Genomic DNA, 27,667 nt, shown 5'->3' with positions numbered 1-27,667 from the left:
GAGCCCTGAAGTTTCTGAAGTCAACAATTACAGAATCCTGAAATGACAGTGAAGTCACTGAACCCTGACGTTACCTAGAAGTTACAGAAACCTAAACTGAAAAACATGAGTAATCGTCGAGGAAAGATGTAAATATGGAAACCCACGTGACATTAATCTGCATTATTCACTGATGCGGATTACGCAGCAAAAAGCCTCCACTGAACTACGCAACCGACAGTGACCATGTGATAGAACAATGATAGTCATGAGTGACACGTCACATCTGTCCACATTAAGATCCAGTACTACATATTACTGATGAATAACTGAAGAAAAAGGCTATTACTAGGGTTTCAGTAAAATCTGAGATGCTCTCACCAGCTTCTGGAAGAGATGTCCGACCGTGACCTTATCATCCCACTGCTGAATGTTGGGGAAAAGAGCGTCGTAAAACTCCTTATGGATCTCATAGATGTCCTGGATCTTGTAAAAGATGGTTTCGATCTGCTCCACTGTTAGCACGGGCTTGGACGTGGTAGCCGTGGCCTTCAGAGGACGCATCGGCTGTGGGGACGAAGAGAGAGAGAAAGTTGTGAGGGAAAGCAGGGTTAGGAAAGAGCTTTCAGGACATTTGGATGGAAGGGGTTTTGAGTTGAAAGTCATATGCAAGTCAAAAGAAACATGAATACAGTTCATTTTCTAGCTATATAAAGACACATTCTCTGTGGGGTTTCATTAGATAATCAAGCTAATGGAAAAAACCCAACCATGCAGGTGACTCAGTAGGGTGTGTTTACAGTAGGCTACTATTAATGTTTGTTTTATAATTGAACCTTCCTCTTATCTACACTCACACTCCTTAATATTTTTTGTTATATTTTATTTTATTATATTTAGTGTTTTATTTTGTACCTTTAAGTTTCTAGTAATTAGTATTTTTGTTAAATTTATATTTTATTTTATTATATTTTGTGTTTTATTTTGTACCTTTAAATTTCAGGCTTCCATTTGTATGAAGGTTGTGGAACATCCTGTTCACATGAATTCAACCAGCTATAAACAAGTTATTAAAAAGTCCCTTAGTTTGGAGCTAAAATTTAAACGAGGTCTTCTGACCCATCAGATTTGAGCCATCCAAGTCAATAACAATATTTAAAAATAATAAACACCAACCGGTAGTTACTGTTGCTAAGGAAGTCCTGAATAAGTTCAGAACTTATTCCTTTACAAACACTACAAACTAGTTGTCTATTACATCTTCTAACAATTTTATTTGCTCAGCGCCGTATCCTTTACCCATAAAACATTCTGCTTTCTTTTCTCTCGCTGACTGGAATATCTCCGTGTTCCAAAACAGCACATTAGCTCGGAATTTCTCCATGAGCAGATTACTGGACATCCTGTGGCTTATCGCGAGAAACTGGTACATCTGATTGAGGGAAAGCATGCACCAGGATGCCACAGTTGATGAGTGTGTGAGTGTGGTGTGTGTGTGTGTTATGGTGTTTTCCCACCACACCTCTTTTGTCGATAACATTGTGTTTTTCCTGTTTCAGTCCAAAAACAACATAATCACTCTTACCGATGAGTCAGACTGGACGTGGACCATATACATGTTGATTATAGATAAGTGTAATTTTTACATGATTCACACACTGAGGGGGACTGGAGACCTTTTTGCATCATTTATTACAAATACACACCAATGCTACTGTCCAATCAGCCAATCACGTAGCAGATACCGGACGAGAGACATGTGATCTCTGTGAATTTGACCATGAGTGTTGTGGCTGGTTCGGGTATTTTTGATCTCGTGGGATTTTCCACACTCGGTAGACTAGAGTTTAAACAAATTGGCTCGAAATACAAAAAGAAAAACCACTTAGTGGCAAAGCATTTCTTGTGGGCCGTGTTGATTTAAAAGGTCAGAAGTGAACTGAAGGAAAGCACTATTTATAACCGTGGAGAGCAGAAAAGCATCTCCCACTTGAGACAAGTGCGATACCACAGCAGAAAACCACATCAGGGTACCCTCGTGTTGGTCAAGAACGTGAATCAGAGGTAAATGTGAGTGCCGCTGAAGACTGGAAAAACAACACCTGGTCTTTTTTTGACTACTCGGACCAATCCGACCATAATTCCAGTCTTGTGCTAAATCTTAATATTCCTATATTCATAAATATTAAACGTTATTCATGACAATCAGGAACACAGAGCTAGAACAGAACTAGAGCTAGAAATACAAGTAGAGAAAGTAACGTCGCTAGTCTGACTGAAATAACAATGAGGAAAGAAAGCATTACATCATATCTACCCAACCTATGTCAATGAAATGAACATACACTACATTGCCAAAAGTTTTGGGATGTCTGCCTTTACATGCACATGAATGTAATATGGAGTTGTCCCACCCTTTTGCAGCTATAACAGCTACAACTCTTCTGGGAAGGTTTTCCACAAGGTTTAGGAGTGTGTTTATGGGAATTTTTGACCATTCATCTAGAAGCGCATTTGTGTTGTCAGGCACTGATGTTCAACGTCTAATTCATCCCAAAAGTGTTCCATCAGGTTGAGGTCAGGACTCGGTCCAGTACCTACAGACCATACTCACTCACCCATGTCTTTATGGACCTTGCTTTGTGCACTGGTGTGCAGTCATGTTGGAACAGGAAAGGGTCATCACCAAAGTTGGGAGCATGAAATTGTCCAAAATGTCTTGGTATGCTAAAGCATTAAGAGTTCCTTTTACTGAACTAAGGGGTCAAGCCCAACCCCTGAATTCAATGATTTGGAGGGGTGTCCCAAAACCTTTGGCAATATAGTGTATTATTGTTCATTTCACAGTAATAACACACTTAACCAACTAACATTTTTTTAGTCTAGTCTGTGAGAATTCTGCCAAAACAGCTAATAAACGTTTCTTTTTCTTTTTATTTAGACTTGAGTGTAATACATACTCACGCAATTTGTTTATGACGACATCAACACAGTGACTGATACAATTTCTCTCCCCGTAAACTATGTCAAAATTGTAGTAGTAAATATCTCAATGTTTAGAAACGAAGGAGGGAGAGCTACGATTTGCTGATTCAAGAACAATCGGCGAGACGGTGGTGTGATCTGTTCAGCATACGAAGCTCTGCCGTAACGCTAATATCACCAGCTGGTGGCGATTAACTAGAATTCAGCAGCATGCTGCTTTGTGTTACAGAGATGTTTATCCATCACATCAGATACATGGGAATTACAGATTTCAGTTTATTTTGTACTTTAAACTTCTTTCTGCATGATGGTCTTCTAGCTAGCTGTGACTTATTTACCTTCTCAAAATATTCTAGCAAACTAAAATATACGTCTCAAAACGTTCTAACTAGCGATGATTAGTGATGTATTGACCTTCTCAAAACATCAAAACATTTTAGCTAGTTAAACCATACGACTCAAAACATTCTAGCTAGATAAAATAAAGGTTTCAAAACATTCTAACTAGCTAAAATAAACATCTCAAAATTAGCTAAAATAAATGTCACAAAACATTCTAACTAGCTAAAATAAACATCTCAAAATTAGCTAAAATAAACGTCTCAAAACATTCTAACTAGCTAAAATAAACATCTCAAAATTAGCTAAAATAAACGTCACAAAACATTCTAACTAGCTAAAATAAACATCTCAAAATTAGCTAAAATAAACGTCACAAAACATTCTAACTAGCTAAAATAAACATCTCAAAATTAGCTAAAATAAACGTCTCAAAACATTCTAACTAGCTAAAATAATCGTTAAAACATTAGCTAAAATAAACGACTCAAAACATTCTAACTAGCTAAAATAAACATCTCAAAATTAGCTAAAATAAACGTCTCAAGCCATTCTAACTAGCTAAAATAAACGTCTCAAGCCATTCATTCTAACTAGCTAAAATAAACGTCTCAAAACATTCTAACTAGCTAAAATAAACGTCTCATGCTATTCTAACTAGCTAAAATAAACGTCTCATGCTATTCTAACTAGCTAAAATAAACGTCTCAAGCCATTCATTCTAACTAGCTAAAATAAACGTCTCAAGCCATTCATTCTAACTAGCTAAAATAAACGTCTCAAGCCATTCTAACTAGCTAAAATAAACGTCTCAAGCCATTCTAACTAGCTAAAATAAACGTCTCAAGCCATTCTAACTAGCTAAAATAAACGTCTCAAGCCATTCTAACTAGCTAAAATAAACGTCTCAAGCCATTCTAACTAGCTAAAATAAACGTCTCAAGCCATTCTAACTAGCTAAAATAAACGTCTCAAAACATTCTAACTAGCTAACTGTGATCAGTGATATATTTACCTCGAAACAGCTCATCATAATATCATCAACATTATAGACTTGAGAAAACCTCAGGTTCGACTCAACCTCCCTGACTTTCCGAGTAGGAATTTTTTCTTTGTTTTTTTCTGTGTAGGATGTTGGAAATCCCTTGCAAAGTGAAATGCAGCATTTATCTCTACATCAAGCCACTGATGCAGCAGCACTGTAGTACTTTCATTTTCATGCATCACGCTCATTATCTCGTAAATCACTAACTAGCCAGAGTCTCACAGAAATAACAGAAGCACAGCATCGGGTGAACAATTGAATGTGTTTAAATTGTAAAACATATTTAATGTGTTTCAAGATGATTTCTATGAACAGCATTCAATCCAGACCTCACTGCTAATTAGCAACGAATCCTTTATTTCTATGATCTATTCACTCGATGTTTCTTTTCTACAGTCTCTAGCAGTCAGTGAAAAAACAATCACATATGTAAGACTTATGGCTTATTTCCCAGTGAAGCTCGGGTTGACAGTGCGCTTGTGTGGTTTGCCCTCCGCAGAGGGGAAGTAAGACATTTGAGACAGCCGCCACGGTCCCGGGTCCTTAACTTCAGGTTTATTTAAAAAGCTTGAAGAAGTGGCACGAAGCTGGAGTTATTTATTTCATATGCTCTCGAGGTCAGATGTTTAGTGAAGCTCCCTCTTAATATATATCTCTATATATAAATTGACCTATAACCGAGAGCGCTGCAAGGAAATGACATCAGCAATACACTTGTGAAACTGACAACATTAATAAGGGGAAGTGGTGCTTCTAGTCTAGCCCTAAAACTGAAATCCCACACACCCACACACACATAGATGGACAGTGTTAGAGTAAGCATACGTCTTTACAAAATGGAAGGTTTCCTCAGCCGAGGGTGCCAATACTTACCAGCAGCAGGGCATCGAGCTGGTTGATGTAGATCTCCTCACTGGCCAGGAAACCAGAGAGCACCAGCTTCTTCATCTCCAAACCCTTCTCCGTGTCGCCCTGATGAAGAAAAAGACCAGAGTCAGCATATTGTACATATCCGTCGGCTCAAATATTTCAGTTATTAATTAATAATAGATGTGTGAATTAAAGTGGGAACGCTCGGGTTCCTCCATCAGTCCAACCTTTCCTACATTACACACTGATTCAGGTGGAAGGAACCTTCACTGCAGATGAAAGAGTGTTTGTTTATGAATAATAATTAACCGGGTAAGAGGATGAACGGATCTGAAGCAAAGAACTTGGAAGAAAAGGTGACTTACAGGGACAGAGTGAGGACATTATAGGGACAGCGAGGACTTTTCTGGGGTCATAGTGATGACTGTCCCTTAATGTCCTCACTTGCCCACTGACAAAGTTAGAACATTAAGGTGGGAAAACGATGACATTAAAGGGCACATTGAGGACTTACAGGGACAAAGTGAAGACATTAATGGGCACAGTGAGGACATTAAGGGACAAAGTGATAACAATAAGGGGTACAGTGATGACAAAGGGGCACAGTGAAGACTTACAAGGACAAAGTGAGGACATTAAGGGGCACAGTGATGACATGAAGGGGTACAGTGATGACTTACAAAGACAAATTGATGACATTAAGTGGCACAGTGATGACCGTCAGGAACAAAGTGATGACATTAAGGGGCACAGTGATGACCGTCAGGAACAAAGTGATGACATTAAGGGGCACAGTGATGACATTAAGGGGCACAGTGATGACTGTCAGGAACAAAGTGATGACATTAAGGGACACAGTGATGACTGTCAGGAACAAAGTGATGACATTAAGGGACACAGTGATGACTGTCAGGAACAAAGTGATGACATTAAGGGACACAGTGATGACATTAAGGGGCACAGTGATGACTGTCAGGAACAAAGTGATGACATTAAGGGACACAGTGATGACATTAAGGGACACAGTGATGACTGTCAGGAACAAAGTGATGACATTAAGGGACACAGTGATGACATTAAGGGACACAGTGATGACTGTCAGGAACAAAGTGATGACATTAAGGGACACAGTGATGACATTAAGGGACACAGTGATGACTGTCAGGAACAAAGTGATGACATTAAGGGGCACAGTGATGACATTAAGGGGCACAGTGATGACATTAAGGGGCACAGTGATGACCGTCAGGAACAAAGTGATGACATTAAGGGGCACAGTGATGACATTAAGGGGCACAGTGATGACATTAAGGGGCACAGTGATGACATTAAGGGGCACAGTGATGACATTAAGGGGCACAGTGATGACATTAAGGGGCACAGTGATGACATTAAGGGGCACAGTGATGACCGTCAGGAACAAAGTGATGACATTAAGGGACACAGTGATGACATTAAGGGGCACAGTGATGACATTAAGGGGCACAGTGATGACATTAAGGGGCACAGTGATGACATTAAGGGGCACAATGATGACATTAAGGGGCACAATGATGACCGTCAGGAACAAAGTGATGACATTAAGGGACACAGTGATGACATTAAGGGGCACAGTGATGACATTAAGGGGCACAGTGATGACCGTCAGGAACAAAGTGATGACATTAAGGGGCACAGTGATGACATTAAGGGGCACAGTGATGACATTAAGGGGCACAGTGATGACATTAAGGGGCACAGTGATGACCGTCAGGAACAAAGTGATGACATTAAGGGACACAGTGATGACATTAAGGGGCACAGTGATGACATTAAGGGGCACAGTGATGACCGTCAGGAACAAAGTGATGACATTAAGGGACACAGTGATGACATTAAGGGGCACAGTGATGACTGTCAGGAACAAAGTGATGACATTAAGGGGCACAGTGATGCCATTAAGGGGCACAGTGATGACCGTCAGGAACAAAGTGATGACATTAAGGGGCACAGTGATGACATTAAGGGGCACAGTGATGCCATTAAGGGGCACAGTGATGACCGTCAGGAACAAAGTGATGACATTAAGGGACACAGTGATGACATTAAGGGGCACAGTGATGCCATTAAGGGGCACAGTGATGCCATTAAGGGGCACAGTGATGACCGTCAGGAACAAAGTGATGACATTAAGGGGCACAGTGATGACATTAAGGGGCACAGTGATGACCGTCAGGAACAAAGTGATGACATTAAGGGACACAGTGATGACATTAAGGGGCACAGTGATGACATTAAGGGGCACAGTGATGACCGTCAGGAACAAAGTGATGACATTAAGGGGCACAGTGATGACATTAAGGGGCACAGTGATGACATTAAGGGGCACAGTGATGACATTAAGGGGCACAGTGATGACCGTCAGGAACAAAGTGATGACATTAAGGGGCACAGTGATGACATTAAGGGGCACAGTGATGACATTAAGGGGCACAGTGATGACCGTCAGGAACAAAGTGATGACATTAAGGGGCACAGTGATGACATTAAGGGGCACAGTGATGACATTAAGGGACACAGTGATGACATTAAGGGGCACAGTGATGACATTAAGGGGCACAGTGATGACTGTCAGGAACAAAGTGATGACATTAAGGGGCACAGTGATGACATTAAGGGGCACAGTGATGACATTAAGGGGCACAGTGATGACATTAAGGGGCACAGTGATGACCGTCAGGAACAAAGTGATGACATTAAGGGGCACAGTGATGACATTAAGGGGCACAGTGATGACATTAAGGGGCACAGTGATGACATTAAGGGGCACAGTGATGACATTAAGGGGCACAGTGATGACCGTCAGGAACAAAGTGATGACATTAAGGGGCACAGTGATGACATTAAGGGGCACAGTGATGACATTAAGGGGCACAGTGATGACATTAAGGGACACAGTGATGACATTAAGGGACACAGTGATGACATTAAGGGGCACAGTGATGACATTAAGGGACACAGTGATGACTGTCAGGAACAAAGTGATGACATTAAGGGGCACAGTGATGACCGTCAGGAACAAAGTGATGACATTAAGGGGCACAGTGATGACATTAAGGGGCACAGTGATGCCATTAAGGGGCACAGTGATGCCATTAAGGGGCACAGTGATGCCATTAAGGGGCACAGTGATGCCATTAAGGGGCACAGTGATGCCATTAAGGGGCACAGTGATGACCATCAGGAACAAAGTGAGGACATTAAGGGGCACAGTGATGAACGTCAGGGACAAAGTATGGACACTGAGGGTCTCAGAACAGTGCATGAGCACACCACAATTAAGTTCAACATGATTAACACTGTTCTTGTGTATGTGTTGATAACATTACTGACACGCTGTTTGGAGAGGTACTAATCCCCTTCTGTTTTATTTGCTTAGGCCTGAGTAAAAGTCATGCGACACACCTTGGAGAGAGAGAGAGACTGAATAAACTAGATCTACTTTTCATATGCAGTCTGTTACATCATTTAACTCTAAATGACCAACAACATGGCGTTATTTAACGAGCTCAGAGCACCCATAGAGCTGAATATCAGACCAGAGGGCAGAGTTATGAGTGTCCTGTAAAGCAGACTATAGCGTATAAAAGAACAAACAGTGGCTGTGTTTATAGAGAGGAAGCGTACCACCCCGCTGACTAACTGCTGCTAAATGAGAAAGCTGCTAAATATAGTGACAATTTCCTGACCCTACACTCATCCCACACTTCACTCAGGTTGTGAACAGGGTTGCTATGTGCCTATACTTACCCACACACACACACACACACACACACACACACACACACACAGCGATCAGTGTGTAGCATGACCAGCATAACGGTTATTACCCAGAGAAAGTGCTGTTTTGTGTTACGCAGGATGTTGAATGATGTTTTTTAAACATATGAAATGTTCCTGTAACGCTCTAACATGGACACTTCACAGATCATTTGTTTGTAACCTATAACAGGAGCCACACCCACTCTTTTTGTCTTTTTACAAAATTTCAGAAAGAACAATAAACCTTTAATGTGCATTAAACAATTTTATTTATTTATTTATTTATTTATTTATTTATTTATTTATTTATATTTTATTTATGCGTGAATTTATTTATTCATGAATTTATTTATTTAGCTATTTATTTAATTAACTGTTTATTTATTTATTTAGCTATTTATTTTTTTATATTTTATTTGTGTGAATTTATTTATGCGTGCATTTATTTATTCATGAATTTATTTATTTAGCTATTTATTTAATTAACTGTTTATTTATTTATTTTCTTTTTTTTAATGAATGATAATTAAGTCAGAATTTGTTTTTATCCAATTGGTTCCATTTTATGCTTTTTTCATGCCTTTTTTTAGGTTTACGGCACTTAAGATTGAAATTTTGAAAGATATTTTCTTAAAATATTTTGCTTTCACTTTTTTACTTTTAAATATATTCGAACCATCATTCAAGAATGTTAATGCTAAATCTATTTTATGGAAAAAAAAAAAGATTGTAAATATATGTATATAAGAAACGGGTGAAATATTTGTTTAAATAAAATTATGAAAAATTTATCCAACGTATAAAAATGTTGTAAAAATGGAAATACTTTTAATAAATAAGTAAATAGTAAATAAGATTTTTGTGATTTTGCAATTGCGGAAATTTATGCAAAAGCGTTCAGTTTTTCTAAATTATTTTGGGACGTGTCGTGTGATATATAATAATGGAAAGAGAAAATTGGGTAAAAAAATGAATATGCAAAATTCCACCAACTACCAACAGAATTCCAGGAAAGAAATACACAGCTCTATGAATATGAAAGCGAAAAGAAAACAGAAAAGAAAATGAAATGAAAGAATAAAAAAGAAAAAATATACAAAAAGAAGAAAATAAAAAAAAGAATAAAAAAGAAACAAACAGAAAAAGAAAAGAATAAAGAAAAGAAAAGATAAAAAAGAAAAGTAAACAAAAGAAAAGAAAAAAATAAAAGAAATAGAAAAGTAAAGAAAAGAAAAAGAGGAAAATATGAAAGAGAAAAAAACAGAAAAGAAAGAATAAAAAAGAAAAAAATAGAAAAAGAAGAAAATAAATGAAAGAATAAAAAAGAAACGAATAAAAAAGAAAACAAAAAAGAAAAAAATAAAGTAAAAAACATAAAAAAAGAGAAAAAGAAAAATCAAAAAGAAAAAACTGAAAAAGAAGAAAAGAAAAGAAAGAATAATAAAAGAAAATAATATAAAAAGAAAACAAAAGAAAGAATAAAAAAACTCAAGGTATCGTTTTCAGACTAATAAAGAGCCGGTTTAAAAAAAAAATATATATATATATACTTTTATGCAAATGCTGACCTTTTGAGATGACGACTGAGCTGTGCTTATGGCCACTGAGACCACCGCTCTCCATTCTCGCTTCTGTTTGGTTAGAACGTGGTGATTTGTTTTCTATAACCGCTAGACACAGGCATATCTATAGTAAGCTGCTACACGTCTCAGGGTTGTATTATTCTCTACATGCAACAAAAGTTATATGTAATTGTCACTGTAACATGTTACCTGACTTGATTTTTGGAAGGAGTCTCCAGTGTTAGTGCTTTAGAACAAAACGGTAACTTGGGATTACAATCTGAGGCAAAACGCCGAGCCGACAAGTTGCATTCCAAAACTTTTGACTACTTGAAGTTCTACTGTATTGGATTATTGGGTTGTCACTCATCGCTAGAAAGCCACGTTTTCGTGTGACGTTCACAGCGACACTGAATTGTAGTAGATCTAAATTGGGATTACAATCTGAGGCTAAATGCAGAGCTGATAAGTTCTGTTCCAATACTTTTGACTACTTTCAGGTTTACTGTACTTCGTAATTTTTGTCTAGGAGTTTACACGTAGGTAGAAAGCTATATGTTCTCGTGTCACGTTCACAGTGACACCGAATTGCTGTAGATGTAATTTGGGACTACAACCGGAGGCAAAACGCGGAGCCGGAACGTTCCGTCCCAATACTTTTGACTACTCCCAGATTTACATCTTTCAAGAAGGAAAATGTAACAAACCCACTTGTTTGAGCTTCTGGAAAGATTTTTGGGAAAATTTCGATCTTGATGCCATTTTATATGAAACGATGATATTTTCCAGCATGTGTTAAATAAACAAAGAGCTAATAAACCAGGGCTCATACTGTTATAGGAAAACAATCCATGTTTATGTGTTTCTATCCAATAACAGTACATCAGGAAGGATTTTGTTTCTATAGTCCCCCAGCGATGGAAAATGTCCTCCAGGAAACAAGTTCCTGTTCCTTAATTAACACCGAGTGTGAACGGTCATTCCTTTTCTAGCTTCTCTTTTCCTTTAAGAAAAATGCAGCTCATGTTAACACATACATACATAACACACACACATCTGAACACTGAAGACTCCTTCCAAGCTTGTTAATGAAAACGTCACGGTCTCAGTGATCATGCACTATTTTGTTGTTTCGCATTTGAACCTGGTGTAGATGATGGTGTAGCCATATGAATGAACCGGTGCTATAGAAACAACTATAGTAGACCAAGTGCATTAATAGAATATTCCAGAAAGCTAAAAGTGGATTTTTATCAGGAATCTTAGCTAAACCTCTCGTCATGACAACGATGACGATGTCACCTGTTCAAAATTGCTGTAGATTATTAAACCTGGTCAATCTGAGCAGGAGTTCTGGGGATTAGTTCAGCCTATCCTTGTGTATTCACTGGAAATGTGTTTTATATGGCTGTTACAGAACCACAGGGACTGGAGGAACATCCTGAACACATTCACTAACCCCCAGTGTTGATTTTCTTTTTATTATAAAGGAAGCAGGACACAAGAGGACACAGCTTGGTAAACACGCCAAAACTTGAATTTGCGGTTTTAGAAGCCATTGTGTCCATTACACAAAAGCTTTCGATTCTTTAGATCTCTCCAAACTGGGATTAAATCCATCCAAAGAGCTACTGTTTGAAGGAAATCAGTGGCTCTGGAAACAAACCAAAACGTGCCTCATTGCGTCATTCCACCAACCTTTTGCATGTGAATAGTCTGAAAAGGAGTGTTGATGATCTATGGGGTATGTTCAGACTGCAGGTTAGAATGATCTAAATCCATTTTTTTTGACAGTGTGAACCGCAAAACCGCATTAAAATATACACTAAATGGCCAATGTTTGTGGACACCTGACTATCACACACACGTGGGTCTTCCCTACAGTTTTCCACACAATTGTACAGGATGTCTCTGTATGCTGTAGCTTTAAATATTTCACTTCACTGGAACCAAGAAGCTCAAAGATGTTCCTGCAGGACGATGCTCCTGTCCACAAAGCGAGAACCATGAGGACATGTTGTGTCAGTGCCCTCATTCTGACTCCCCCACTGAACACCTTTGGGACAACGACTGCATCCCAGACCTTCTCACCTGTCCAACTTACCTCACCTATCCTTCTCACCTCACATCCTCACCAGACCTCCTCACCTCACCTCCTTACCTGTACTCCTCACCTCACCTCCTTACCTGTACTCCTCACCTCACCTCCTTACCTGTACTCCTCACCTCACCTCCTTACCTGTACTCCTCACCTCACCTCCTTATCTGTACTCCTCACCTCACCTCCTTATCTGTACTCCTCACCTCACCTCCTTATCTGTACTCCTCACCTCACCTCCTTATCTGTACTCCTCACCTCACCTCCTTACCTGTACTCCTCACCTCACCTCCACCTCTTCGCCTGTCCTTCTCACCTGACCTCCTCACCTGTCTTCCACATCTCACCTATTCACCAGACCTCCTCACCTGTGCTTCTCACTTGACCTCCTCACCTGTTCTCCTCAACTCACCTCCTCACCAGTCGTCCTCACCTGACCTCCTCACCTCACCTCCCTTTATCTGTCCTCTTCATCCCATCTCCTCACCTATCTTCTTCACCCCATCCCCTCACCTGTCCTCCTCACTATACCTCCACAGCAGACCTCCTCACCTCACCTCCCTTTACCTGTCCTCTTCATCCCATCTCCTCACCTATCTTCTTCACCCCATCCCCTCACCTGTCCTCCTCACTATACCTCCACAGCAGACCTCCTCACCTGTCTTTACCTGTCCTCTTCATCCCATCTCCTCACCTATCTTCTTTACCCCATCCCCTCACCTGTCCTCCTCACTATACCTCCACAGCAGACCTCCTCACCTGTCCTCCACAGCAGAGCTCCTCACCTGTTCTCCTCAACTCACCTCCTCACCAGTCATCCTCACCTGACCTCCTCACCTCACCTCCCCTTACCTGTCCTCTTCATCCCATCTCCTCACCTATCTTCTTTACCCCATCCCCTCACCTGTCCTCCTCACTATACCTCCACAGCAGACCTCCTCAGCTGTCCTCCACAGCAGACCTCCTCACCTGTTCTCCTCACCAGACGTCTCCATCTGATGCTCTTGTGAAAAGCTGAATGATCACAAATCTCAACAGACACGCTCCAACATTTAGTGAAAAACCTTTCCAGAAGACTGGAGCTCATTATAACAGGACAGAATTTGGACTGGGATGTTCAACAAGGACATGTGGGTGTGATGGTCAGTCAAAAGTCTATATACATTTGGTCATATACCAGTCACGTGACTGTGAGTTGATGAAGGTTGTTGCTTAAATAATCTACTGTATATACACTCTACAAAACCTACATTTTGTACCTTATTTTTTCTCACTTTAGTCTTTTGCACTTGATTCACCATTAGCTACAACAGAACTGTTTTGCTTCATTCACAGTGGTAGTGAAAAAGCGATTTCATCACCCTGAGCTTCAGCGTCACGCCCCAACATCTCCCTAAAAGCCATCATTAAAATTGTAAAAACTTTTTTAATATTGATTTAGCTCCAAAATCCATAAAGCATCAGTGTGAAAACATATTCAGAGAAACAGCTGCTGGAAAAACGCTTTAGTTTAGTTCTGGGTGGATGTGCTGCATGAACCTTCAGGGCATGTAAATCTGTTCTGGATATGAAGCTTGTTTAGAATATAATGGGAACAAGAATGGATTTAGACAGTAAAGCAAAATCAAGCACAAATGTTTTGAAGAGGCTGGAGTGGGAGATATGAGGGAAAAAATAAATTTCATATTTAATGATACCTGAAGACATTTCTACTTTTGCTAGGCAACATGAAAAAAAAAGAAAAGCTTCAATTTCTACAAAAAATAAATTAAACTGAGAAGAGTAAAAAAAAACAAAAATAAAAATTCTTAAATAAATAAATATATATATAATTACTTTAAAAGTACAGAATTTTGTTTATATGTGGTAATAACAATAAAAATAATAATAATAATAATAATAATAATAACATTATTATTATTATTATCCCAATAATTACTATTATAATAATTATTTACATTTTTTCACAACACTAAAAAAGGTACAATTTCAACAAAAATAAATCAAACTAAGAAGAGTAAAAAAATATTAAATAAATACATATTACTTTAAAACTACAGCATTTTGTTTATATGTGATAATATTATAATATAATCTAATCTATTATATAATACATTATTATTATTATTATTACAATAATTATTATTATTATAATTATTTTAATTTTACAACATTAGAAAAGCTACTCATCTAAATCTAAGATGAGTAAAAAATACCAAAATAAAAAGCATTAAATAAATAAGTAAAAAAAAAAGTACATATTTTTTTAAAAGTTTTTTAAAAATGTTGATTATTTAATAACAATAATACTACTACTAATAATAATAATAATAATAATAATAATAAAAATATTTATTATTGTTATTATTATCCCAATAATTACTTTTTTATTTGTTTTTTTCTCCAGGAAAAGGGAATACAGTTTCACCAGTTTCCTCCCACCTCCCACTACAGATCCTCGTCTATACTGACCAGGATTGAAGATGAACGATTAGATTTCTATAACGTTTATTCCACTACTTAATTAAAGAGAGAGAAAAAACATTAGCAGGAAGTATAAAAGTGTGTTGCGTGTATCAGCATCAGTGGGAATTTACACCAATCCAGAACTCCAAGTAATTTCTTTATGAAAGTTGTGGTCCATGAAGAGATTAAATGCACCAGGAGCGGCGTTATCTCAAGTGTGTGTGTGTGTGTGTGTGTGTTTTTTATCTCTCTTGACTACAATAAAGCATGATGGTGAAGACAGTGATGGTCCTTGACAGCCAGGGCAGTTAAGCAATAAAATATTACCAATAGTGCAAACACACACACACACACACACACACACAAACAGCAAACAGTGATGTCACGCTGTGAGGAATGAGAGACTTTCCACTTCTTCTCTATTTTTAGTCGTTTAAAACCACAGTGAGAGCTCGGCCAGTTATCACACAGCAACAGCAGTGAGAAAGCAAGCTTTCATTCATTCTGCGTTTTTCCTCTCCCTTCTTTCTCACCTTAAACTCTGTCCGGGTGCAGGGCAACACCATGTCCGCGTCCACCTCGTATTCGAACACATCTTCGTCCTCTAGAACTTTGTCCAGCAAACCCAGCACCTCTTCTTCTCCCTCCTCCATTCTGTAGCTTTATCAACTTTCTCTCTCTCTCTCACTTTTTTGCTGCTGTTGTTCTTTCGTTCTTCCTTTCAGCTCACGACATGCTCGCTGTTTCCTTTCTGCGCTCGATCCCCAAGCTTCTACTTTCTTGCTTTTTCTTCCTTCCCGTACTCGTTTTCTGTACAAACTCTCTTCGTTTTGCAAAAAAACCCTTGGTGCATGCACAGCTCTCTTCCTTTTTCGACTGCACATGTAGCCCCACACACACACACACACACACACACACACACACACACACCGGACCTCTAACATAGACGGACATTAACACGCCTGCCCGTGTCTCCTCCCCCTGCTTGGTCTTCCTGGTGTGTGTGTGTGTGTGTCACCTCCACTTCCTTATTGATCTAAATGGCTGCTCTCTCTCTCTCTCTCTCTCTCTCTCTCTAACACACACACACACACACACACACACCCTTGCTGTTGAGCAAAAGACATCAGAATAGAAAACCCCCCAGAAGTCACCAGTGTAGCGTTTTCTCTTTGAAATTTTGACCTTAAGTCCTTCTCATTTCTGATTGGTGGAAAGATGCTGATTCTCATCCACAGTGACCACAGGATTAGATCAGCGCGCTTCAACTAAACTTTTATCGTTGCTATAGTAACAAACGTCTTCACCGCTTTGGGGGCGTGTCATTAAAGCACCTGGGCTTCAGCTACTCGATGAGCAGAAGCCTGAAATCCCATTTCGCTTCATCTCTTTCAGCAACCCCCACACACACTCGCAATAAAGCTTTCAGTGTGTTTCCTTAGTGTGTGTGGCTTCTGTTTTCACTGTTGCGCTTCACGTGCATGCTCACACTCATCAAGAATGTTCTGTCCAATGAAGGCTAGGAAAAACTACGCGCCTGTTTACTGACTTGTCTTTTTGTTCGACATGTTCCATGAGATCAGAGTGAGGAAAAGGAGGAACATGACTAAAGACACAACGTGTTGCTCAATACCGATTCCTCTTTTTTAAAAGCACCGTGGGAGTTTCTTCACTCAGGAATACAGTCGCATTTAGCACTTGATACTAACAATACGACTTAAATAACATCTGCCTTCCTGCACTTGTATATATTAAATGCTATTATAGAACAAATACATGACGTCTGGTTACGGATTTGTCTTAAGAATGACACTTTTATGTAATGTCCTATTAAGAGGCCTCAAGATACTGGAAAAAGGCCACACAAGCCCTAAAATGTACAATATGCTGAATAAGACCATTTGGAGGATGTTTGCCTTTTATACCGTTGTCCAGACCCTGATTCTGCTGAATGCAGCATGTTGCTAATGTGACACGCTCATGTCGGTTTCTTCTGTACAACATCCGTAGGATTCGGCCATTTCTATCCACACAGGCTGCTCAGGTGCTTGTTCAGTCTCTGGTCATTTCGAGACTGGACTACTGCAACTCTCCACTAGCAGGTCTACCTCTGAATGCAATTTGTCCTCTGCAAATGATCCAAAATGCAGCAACCTGCATTTGCATCCAAAATGCAGCCAAAATGCAGCAACCTTGTTTTCAACCTGCCCAAGTTCTCCCACACCACCCCACTGCTGTGTTTCCTCCACTGGCTTCCAGTAGCTGCACACAGACTCAAAGCACTGACACTTGCCTACAAAGCCAAGAATGGACCATCACCATCTTACCTCAAAGCTCTTATTACTCCTCACACTGCACCTCGCTCCCTCAGATCTACTGCACTGCTCGACTGTTCCCACCCTCTCTCAGGGTAAGAGGCAGGTATACATCTAGACTATTCTCTGTTGTGGCACAGAGGTGGTGGAATAAACTTCCTCTAGATGTCCGAAAAGCCGAGTCTTCAAATGATGGATGAAGACCTACCTCTTCCTGAGGCACTTAAACTAGCTCTTATGTTGCCCTGTTTGTTTTATGTACTGTTGTATGTTCTATGTACATTAAAAAAACACAGTGTTTAGGCTGATGGTATCTTAAATCTGTGACCTGTTGAACCAGTGGTCATGTATTCATCGATAGAGACTTTAAAGCACTTTTGTGATAAGAGCGTTTGCCAAATGCCAGAAATGTAAATGTCCCTGCTTCAGAGCTCTTATTTATTTGTTTGTTTATTTGATCAAACTACTACTTCTACAGTATCCACTTGTGCGTTTCTGCAGCTTGACCACTAGATGGCGACAAACGTGTATGTGTTTTAAAGCTCCTGCTGAATCTAAACCTGTTCAGAGCAGACAGGACAAAACAAAAACCCCAATTCTACACCCTTTTTTATGACACACCTTTTATGATAGCGTACTGTCTCCACACACACAAACTCTCTCTCTCTCTCTCTCTCTCTCTCACACCTGCCCTGCTTCACAATGAGCCCGCTGTGAGGAGAATAGAAGACCAGTGTGATGTGTGTTAGCTTACTGCTCTGACATTTTCATGAAACGCTAGCGGTGGAGTTCGAAAGCTGTAAAAGAGGACTGCTTACATACACACACACACGCCACATCTACGTGGACAAAAAGAAGTGTAATGAAGAACAGACACCCTTGTGAGAGACCTCCACTGTGTGTGTGTGTGTGTGTTAGTTAATAATCAGAGCCGTGGTGTGAAGGTGTAGGAGCTGTGAGTTTATGGTGGTGTGATTAAGCCTGTGCTACATTAAGAGTGTGTTGATACACGTCTGCATGTCCGCTGGTTCTATCGTTCAATAGTCCTGAATCGGTTGGTGAATCGAGTCATATGAAGTGAAGTTTTGAGAAGAACGCTATTTAGATTTCTTACAGGACCTTCAGTTGCTAAATCAAATATATTTAACAGGTCAACTGAGTCAAGTGAGGCAAATGAGTCAACTGAATCAGCTGAGGCAAATGAGTCAACTGAGTCAATTTTGTCAATTCAGTCAACTGAGTCAACTGAGGTAAATGAGTCAAATGAGTCAACCTGAGGCAAATGAGTCAACTTTGTCAATTCAGTTAACTCTGTCAACTAAATCAATTGAGTCAACTGAGTCAAAAGGAGTCAACTGAGGTAAATGAGTCTACTGAGTTAAATGAGTCAACTGAGTCAAAAGGGGTCAACTGAGGTAAATGAGTCTACTGAGTCAAATGAGTCAACTGAGTCAAAAGGAGTCAACTGAGATAAATGGGTCTACTGAGTCAAATGAGTCAATTGTGTCAAAAGGAGTCAACTGAGGTAAATGAGTCTACTGAGTCAAATGAGTCAACTGAGTCAAAAGGGGTCAACTGAGGTAAATGAGTCTACTGAGTCAAATGAGTCAAAAGGAGTCAAATGAGATAAATGGGTCTACTGAGTCAAATGAGTCAATTGTGTCAAAAGGAGTCAAATGAGTCACCTGAGGCAAATGAGTCAACTGAGTCGATTCAGTGTCTGCCTAATGATTCAGACACATCATACCAAAAAACCATCCAGTTTCAATTCTTTAAATACACTCATGTGTATTACTGCTGTTCAGTCAGTTCACACCCTCTGGGTGGTACACCATAAAAAATGTATTACACGGTTTTTAACCCTTTAGACTCTTCAATAGTACAAAGAATAACGTCTTGACTAAACACTGGTCTTAAATTCCGGTCATTTCTGAAGTTACATGAGTATTTGGCATTATCTTTGTAAACAGGTCTTCACCAGATGTTCCTCAGCTCATCAGATCTTATCCGTCATCATCAATACATACACACACACACTTACCCCAGGAAGCAGGCCGTCAGGTGGCGTAGGGGACACGGGGTCTCCATCAGGCCGGACACACAGCTGTGGGGACATGGTGGGAGACTCGTCGATGAAGGGCATGGTCTCAGAGCCATCCTGGGACTTCCTGTCCTCTGCTCCGTCTCCATCATAACCGTCTGTGTTATAGTTAAAATCTGCACATGGGGAGACAGGATGTGATTAGTAAATGTGGCGTTGTGTTTTATAAGATCTTTATAAGCTCTCGTCCATGTGACGGGTTTCGGTGTCCCGTTTCACAGATTAAAGTTGTCATAAATCACCACTTCGTGAAAAATCTCAAACAGAACGAGACAAGATGATGTTTTACAGACTTTTGGGCGCATGTACACAGCCAGATGTCCACCATCTACTTAAAGACACTCTTTCATTTCTGCAGCCTTTAGGACTAAAAAGTGTCCAAAGAAGGAAAGATAAAGTAATAAAGTAAAAAAGAGAAATCTACAACACACACACACGCGCACACACACAGAGTCCTGCTCTGAAAAAAAAAGCATTTTAATGTGTTCTGTCTTTATTAAAATGGAAAACATGCTCCTGTGCGCGCGCGCACACACACACACACACACACGCACACACACACGCACACGCGCACGCACACGCACACACCTCGCCTAGGAAACGCTCCCTGGAGGGCGAGACCTATCCCAGTGGCGTCGTCGGGGCTGGTTACCGTGACGACCGGCGACAAGCAAGGGGAATCCATAAATTGCTCGAATATCAAGATGTGCTCACACGCGCACACACACACACAGTTTTCCTTGAAGAGTTTGAATAAAACAGGAATTTCTTGACGATTTGTCCGAATTGATCGGATCTCATCGTGACTCGTTTATTAGCCCAATGTCACAAAATCCAATGTGATCTTCTCCTGTTGTAGCTTTTTGACTCAAGGTTCGACATTTTGTTCATCCCCAGAAAAACTCGCTCTAGCTGTAAAGAGTTCTGATTCGAGAGACGGGACTGAAGAAGCCACTCAAATGGATGTTTATTTATTTATTTTCCTTCTCTACAGACGGATGAGTGAGAGCTCTTAAAGCGGCGGAGAAATATTTTGCTTTTAACAGAAAAGTAAGGTCCATCTTTCCATCTCTCCTTCACTCATCTTCCTTGAATCTATAGGATCTCCCCAGCAGCTCAGACTCTGAGAACAGAAAACTGTAGGTTCCTATTTTTTTGACCAACTGTGAGACCTTAATCCGACTGCCAGATGATTCGACTATGCATCTAGGGAAATGCAGTGCACATGAAAAGAGGAAGAAGCAGATGAGGCAGACAGCAGAGCAGTCATGCAAAGCAAACAGAAGTATTTCCATACATACAGATTACTGACCGCAGGCTGCTGTGTGTATGTGCAAATACTGTGCTGATGATGATGATAATGATGATGGTGGATACACTGATCCTGCAGGATCCTACACAACACACTCAGCTGATGTACACATTGATCCTGATCCTACACAACATACAATCAGCTGATGATGATGATGATGATGGACACACTGATCCTGATCCTACACAACACACACTCAGCTGATGATGATGATGATCACACTGATCCTGATCCTACACAACAACACACACACTCAGATGATGATGATGGACACACTGATCCTGCTCCTACACACCACCACACACACTCAGCTGAAGGTAGATTAGTTTGGTCTGGATCAGGAGAGCAGGACTGGAGCTGAGCTGGAGATTTAGAGCTGAATTCCAGTTTCAGCAACAAGACCATCAGAGATCAACATCAACATCTGTTCACATCAGCAGTACAGAGCAGTCTAACTGTCCCTCTATCACTCACTACCACTCATTCTCTCTCTCTTTCTGTCTCTCTCTCTCTGCCTGTCTTTTTCACTCTCTCTCCCTTTACCTATATGTATCTTTCTCTCTCTAATTCTCTGCCTGTCTCTTTCCACCTGTCCCTCTCTCTGCCTCTGTCCACCTCTCTCTCTCTCTCTCTCTCTCTCTCTCTCTCTCTCTCTCTTTCACCAGTCTCTCTCTCTGTCTACCTGTCTCTCTCTCTCTGTGCACCTGTCTCTCTTTCTCTGACACTGCCCATCTCTCTCTCGCTTTGTGTGTCTGCCTGTCCACCTGTCTCTCTCTCTCTCTCTCTTTCTTCACCAGTCTCTCTCTCTGTCTACCTGTCTCTCTCTCTCTGTGCACCTGTCTCTCTCTCTCTGTGCACCTGTCTCTCTTTCTCTGACACTGCCCATCTCTCTCTCGCTTTGTGTGTGTCTGCCTGTCCACCTGTCTCTCTCTCTTTCTATGTCCATACCAGTCTCTGTCAGTCACTATTTCTCTGACTATGTCCACCTGTCTCTCTCTCTTTCACTATCTGTCTCTTTATGTCTTTCTCTCTGTCTCTGGGTGCTGTCCATGTCTCTTTCTCTCTCTCACACACACACACACACACACACACACACACACTAATCTTACCGTGTGGAGAGATTAAGGAGCGCAGGATGCACGCAGCCTCGAAAAAGAAAGCCATGCGCCCAGTACTCAACAAATGAGGAACATCTCAGTGTTATTAGATACACACACACACACATCTCCTTCTCTCTCTCTCTCTCTATCTCTCTCTCTCTCACACACACACACACCTCTCTCTCTCTCTCTCTCTCTCTCTCTCTCACACACACACACACACACAAACACACACACACAAACACACACACACATGTAAATCTGATTCAAATAGTTCATGTAGTACATTCCTGTTTGCTGTGTGAGGAACTGTTCTGAAGGTCATGTGACACGCATTATGTCCAGTCAGGTAGATACAAGTGTAAAGTTACATCACACACACACACAAACAAACAAGTGTATTAATGCAAACAGACCAGTGATGTACGTTTACATATAGAAACAAGGGCTGTGTGTGTGTTTTTCCCCTCCTACAGTCATCTCCATATCCATGAGCTGGGACAAGTTTGACAAAGTGCTTTTCTACTGATCACACTGCACTCTCTCTCTCTCTCTCTCACACACACACACACACACTCACTCTCTCTCTCTCGCTCTATGTCTATGTCTCTCTCTCACACACACACACACACACACACACACACACACACACACACTCTCTCTCTCTCTCTCTGTCTGTATGTGTATGTGTGTGTGTGTGTGTGTGTGTCTGTATGGCAGGGTGTTTCGGGGCTTTCTCTCAGCTCTCATATCCAGCTCTACCTTGCTTGGATGTACTTCACAAACATGTGCAACAACAACAACAACAACATCATCATCATCCTGTAAAAGAAACACACTGTAACACGACACTAGACTTTACACTGAAGCTGCTGACTCGGGAGAAGCAGCTTGTGTCCACTGCAGCCATCGACCTACAAACAAACAAGTAAACAAATGTATAGAGTCCTTCTGCTTACTCATCCTTCCTCCCTACATTAACACACAGTCAATAAAGCAGCAAGGGCACGATACCACTGTGTGTGTGTGTGTGTAAAACCTGTCTAAGATCCTCTGTAACTCTGTTTGAGCTCAATATTTTACTCAATAAAAAACTATTTTTTTTAATTTATAGAAAAAATGGTTTTGTGTCAGTAACACATTACACGTGTTACTTTTATTACTAATTTATTACTAATTTCCACGATCGCTCCATTATCACCACTTTATTACTAATTTATACTATTACTCCATTTTTTTCTAATTTATTACAATTTTACTTTTACTCCATTATTATTAATTAATTACACATTTTTACTATTACTCCATTATTACTAATTTATTAATAATTTACCCTAAAACTCCATTATTTATAATAAAATTTACTCTATTACCCCATTATTATTAATTAATTAAATTGTCCCATCACTCCATCATTATTAATTTATTACAAATTTATTACTCCATTATTATTAACTTAAAAATACAATACAAATGTCTACCATTATTAATCTATTACTAATTTACACCATCACTCCATTATTACTACTTTTGTGTTTTTTAAAACTTTGCCCAGTTCTGATGAATCCCTGGTAAATCTCGCATTCCAGCCGTGACGTGACGTAACGTGACGGATCAAACAAAGCTGCATTGCTTAACCCAAAGGATTATGGGTCGTGTGCTGATGATGCCACTGCTGTGTTAAGTGATTACACGGTGCTCCTGTCATTCTAACGCACACACACACACACACACACAATGTGCCAATCCCGTCGTGTGTCAATCAGCCGCTTGTTGCCATGGCGAGATGCAGAGCTGCCATGACAACTTGGAAGGCTTTTCTGTGAGCGGATGCTGTGGGAGAAGTGAGTGGATGTTTAGGAGCTGAACAGAGAGGCTGAAACATCACTACACTCCAGCCTGTGATTTACAGGGAGCTGAACTCTCCAACACTCCTCAGTTAGTTTTCTATGTTTGTGGAGAAAACTTTCACTTTAAGGCGATTCTGTATTAGAAACAGAGTCAGTGTCGAGTCTGGCAGCTGGGAAGTTGGAGTAAATAAATCAACGCCTTCAGACCAATCAGAATCAAGATTTCAGTAAATTATTCTCTTATTATTCTATTCCATTTCAGCCTCTTTCCTGTCTCTGTATATTCACCTTCATCTTCCAAACACTAGGAACGCTTTTAATACACAAAGATTACAATGTGGACCTGGAGACCTCACTCTCTCTCTCTCTCTCTCTCTCTCACACACACACACACACACACACACACACTCTCTCTCACTCACTGTCTCTCTCTCTCTCACACACACTCACTCTCTCTCACTGTGTCTCTGTCTCTCTCACACTCTCTCTCACTCGCTGTCTCTCTCTCTCACACACACTATCTCTCACTCGCTGTCTCTCTCTCACACACACTATCTCTCACTCGCTGTCTCTCTCTCTCACACACACTATCTCTCACTCGCTGTCTCTCTCTCACACACACTATCTCTCACTCGCTGTCTCTCTCTCACACACACTCTCTCTCACTCGCTGTCTCTCTCTCTCTCACACACACACTCACACACTGTGTCTCTCTCTCTCTCACACACTATCTCTCACTCGCTGTCTCTCTCTCTCACACACACTATCTCTCACTCGCTGTCTCTCTCTCACACACACTATCTCTCACTCGCTGTCTCTCTCTCACACACACTATCTCTCACTCGCTGTCTCTCTCTCACACACACTATCTCTCTCTCACACACACACACTCTCACTCTCTCTCTCTCTCTCACTCACTGTGTCTCTGTCTCTCTCTCTCACACACACTATATCTCTCTCACTCACTGTCTCTCTCTCTCTCTCTCTCTCTCACACACACACACTATCTCTCTCTCACTCGCTGTCTCTCTCTCTCTTACACACACTCACTCTCACTCGCTGTGTCTCTCTCTCTCTCTCTCTCTCTCACTGTCTCTCTCTCTCTCTCTCTCTCTCTCTCACATTGTAGTCAGCATCAATTAATGATGTCATCTGCCAGATCCTTTATGCGTCTGGGGAAGCTCATAAAATTCAGCTCTTTCTGGCAGCCAATCAACACACAAACACACACACACACACACACACACACTACAAACAAGCCTGATTTCATAAGCAGAAGATATTGAGAAAGCCATTAAAGCGAGGAAATGTAATCTGAGGCGTTAATTGCTGAAGCGCTGGGAGAACTGGAAGAGGGTGGACTCTTAAACACATTTTACAGAAAGGGCAGTTAGGGTAAAAGAAGAGAGAACAATTTGCCCCTGGAACCTTTCATGTGTTGGTGCTGAGAGAGAGTTACGCCACGCTGTAGTCAAAAACTCCTGCTGCATGTGGTAACTCTTGGTGCACAGGTGCTAGCGTGCAGGAGGAGCGAGGACATGGACATGATGGAGCTAAGAATAGAGTCCAGACCTCTGATTACTCAAACGCTTTCACAGACCTTCTGATTAATGTCTGTGCTCGGAGGTAGAGATCCATCCTGGAACAAAGATCTTCAGCTGTACACTAATGCAGTGTCTAGTAGAGTGAAGGGGTGTGGCTCAGTGAGGTCATGATGCCTGAGTGCAGGGGAGCGTCTGAGTGAAGTCATGACATTTGAGTGAGATCATGTCTGTGAGAACTCATGATGATTTGAATAAAGTCATAATGTTCTGAATAAAGTCATAATGTTCTGAGTGAAGTCATAATGTTCTGAGTGAAGTCATAATGTTCTGAGTGAAGTCATGATGTTCTGAGTGAAGTTAATGTCCTGAGTGATGTCATGATGTTCTTAATGTAGTCATAATGTTCTGAGTGAAGTCATAATGTTCTGAGTGAAGTCATAATGTTCTGAGTGAAGTTAATGTCCTGAGTGATGTCATGATGTTCTTAATGTAGTCATAATGTTCTGAATAAAGTCATAATGTTCTTAATGTAGTCATAATGTTCTGAGTGAAGTCATAATGTTCTGAGTGAAGTCATAATGTTCTGAGTGAAGTCATGATGTTCTGCATGAAGTCATAATGTCCTGAGTGAAGTCATGATGTTTTGAGTGAAGTCATGATGTTCTGAGTGAAGTCATGATGTTCTGAGTGAAGTCATGATGTTCTGAATGAAGTCATGATGTTCTGAATGAAGTCATGATGTTCTGAATGAAGTCATGATGTTCTGAGTGAAGTCATGATGTTCTGAGTGAAGTCATGATGTTCTGAGTGAAGTCAATGTTCTGAGTGAAGTCATAATGTTCTGAGTGAAGTCATGATGTTCTGAGTGAAGTCATGATGTTCTGAGTGAAGTCATAAAGTTCTGAATGATCTCAATGTCCTGAGTGAAGTCATGATGTTCTGAGTGAAGTCATGATGTTCTGAGTGAAGTCATGATGTTCTGAGTGAAGTCTTGATGTTCTGAGTGAAGTCTTGATGTTCTGAGTGAAGTCTTGATGTTCTGAATGATGTCAATGTTCTGAGTGAAGTCATGATGTTCTGAGTGAAGTCTTGATGTTCTGAGTGAAGTCTTGATGTTCTGAGTGAAGTCTTGATGTTCTGAATGATGTCAATGTTCTGAGTGAAGTCATGATGTTCTGAGTGAAGTCTTGATGTTCTGAGTGAAGTCATGATGTTCTGAGTGAAGTCATGATGTTCTGAGTGAAGTCATGATGTTCTGAATGAAGTCATGATGTTCTGAATGAAGTCATGATGTTCTGAGTGATGTCATGATGTTCTGAGTGAAGTCATAAAGTTCTGAATGAAGTCATGATGTTCTGAGTGAAGTCAAAGTTCTGAATGATCTCAATGTCCTGAGTGAAGTCATGATGTTCTGAGTGAAGTCATAATGTTCTGAGTGAAGTCATAATGTTCTGAGTGAAGTCATAATGTTCTGAGTGAAGTCATAATGTTCTGAGTGAAGTCATAATGTTCTGAATGAAGTCATGATGTTCTGAGTGAAGTCTTGATGTTCTGAATGATGTCAATGTTCTGAGTGAAATCACAACAAACAAAAAAAACCCCATATACACACATCCACATGCTTATTCACACAACTACACACACGGCAAGCACCAATAAGCTTCACCACATGCCATCAACAGGGAGATAAAGGTGAAGGTGGCGTGTTCATCGGCAGATAGAGTCTCTGCTATGGCCACACATACACAGATCCTAGTGTGTATTATTAGTCTTCTGCTGAAGTCTGAAAAAATTAACAACCTACACGAAAGAAGCTGGGAACTGGGAATTAAATTTCAGTAGCAGCAGGATGGAAAGAGAGAGTGTGTGTGTGTGTGTGAGTGAGAGAGAGAGAGAGAGATGCCTGCAAAAGTGTGATATCCTTCCTCAGCAATTTTCTATGAAGTGATATATTCCAGAAATGCACTGCTTAATCTCTCTCTCTCTCTCTCTCTCTCTCTCTCTCTCTCTCTCTACTTCTCTTTTTCTATCTCGGTCCTTCAACGCTGCTTGAAATGAACCATGAAGCTTTGATCAGTGTTATTCCTTTTCACCCTTCTGAAGCCCAGGCTCCTCTAACACCCACCTAGTTATGAGGGCGTGTGTGTGTGTGTGTGTGTGTGTGCGTGTGTGTGCGCACACGTGTGTGTTTCTGTATGCATGAAGGTGGGTCTCATCTGTTCGGGAGCCACACCGGGTCAACGAGGTCTCATCAGAGATGTCATCAGGGAGCAGAAAGGAAGAGAGATCGATGATAGACA

At 40.5% G+C, this 27,667-nt stretch overlaps 1 protein-coding gene across 3 annotated transcripts in view; it reads right to left on the bottom strand.

The window, feature by feature from the left end:
* The window catches only part of abr (ABR activator of RhoGEF and GTPase), a 152,073-nt gene that overhangs the window by 75,170 nt on the left and 49,236 nt on the right, over window positions 1–27,667 (bottom strand). For 2 of the 3 annotated variants that reach the window (XM_058382781.1, XM_058382783.1), the window contains exons 2-4: window positions 19,502–19,677; window positions 5,222–5,320; window positions 361–546 (exon numbers count right to left, since the gene is read on the bottom strand). In XM_058382781.1, coding sequence (XP_058238764.1) covers window positions 361–546; window positions 5,222–5,320; window positions 19,502–19,677 — 461 coding nt within the window. Of the gene's footprint in view, window positions 1–360; window positions 547–5,221; window positions 5,321–15,678; window positions 16,084–19,501; window positions 19,678–27,667 lie in introns of those variants that run through there. The other variant, XM_058382784.1, reaches the window with a different exon arrangement.

This window comes from Hemibagrus wyckioides, linkage group LG28, assembly GCF_019097595.1.
Source record: "Hemibagrus wyckioides isolate EC202008001 linkage group LG28, SWU_Hwy_1.0, whole genome shotgun sequence".
NCBI lineage: Eukaryota > Metazoa > Chordata > Actinopteri > Siluriformes > Bagridae > Hemibagrus > Hemibagrus wyckioides.
Note: the sequence above shows the minus strand (reverse complement) of the source record. Positions and strands in the feature narration are given on the sequence as shown.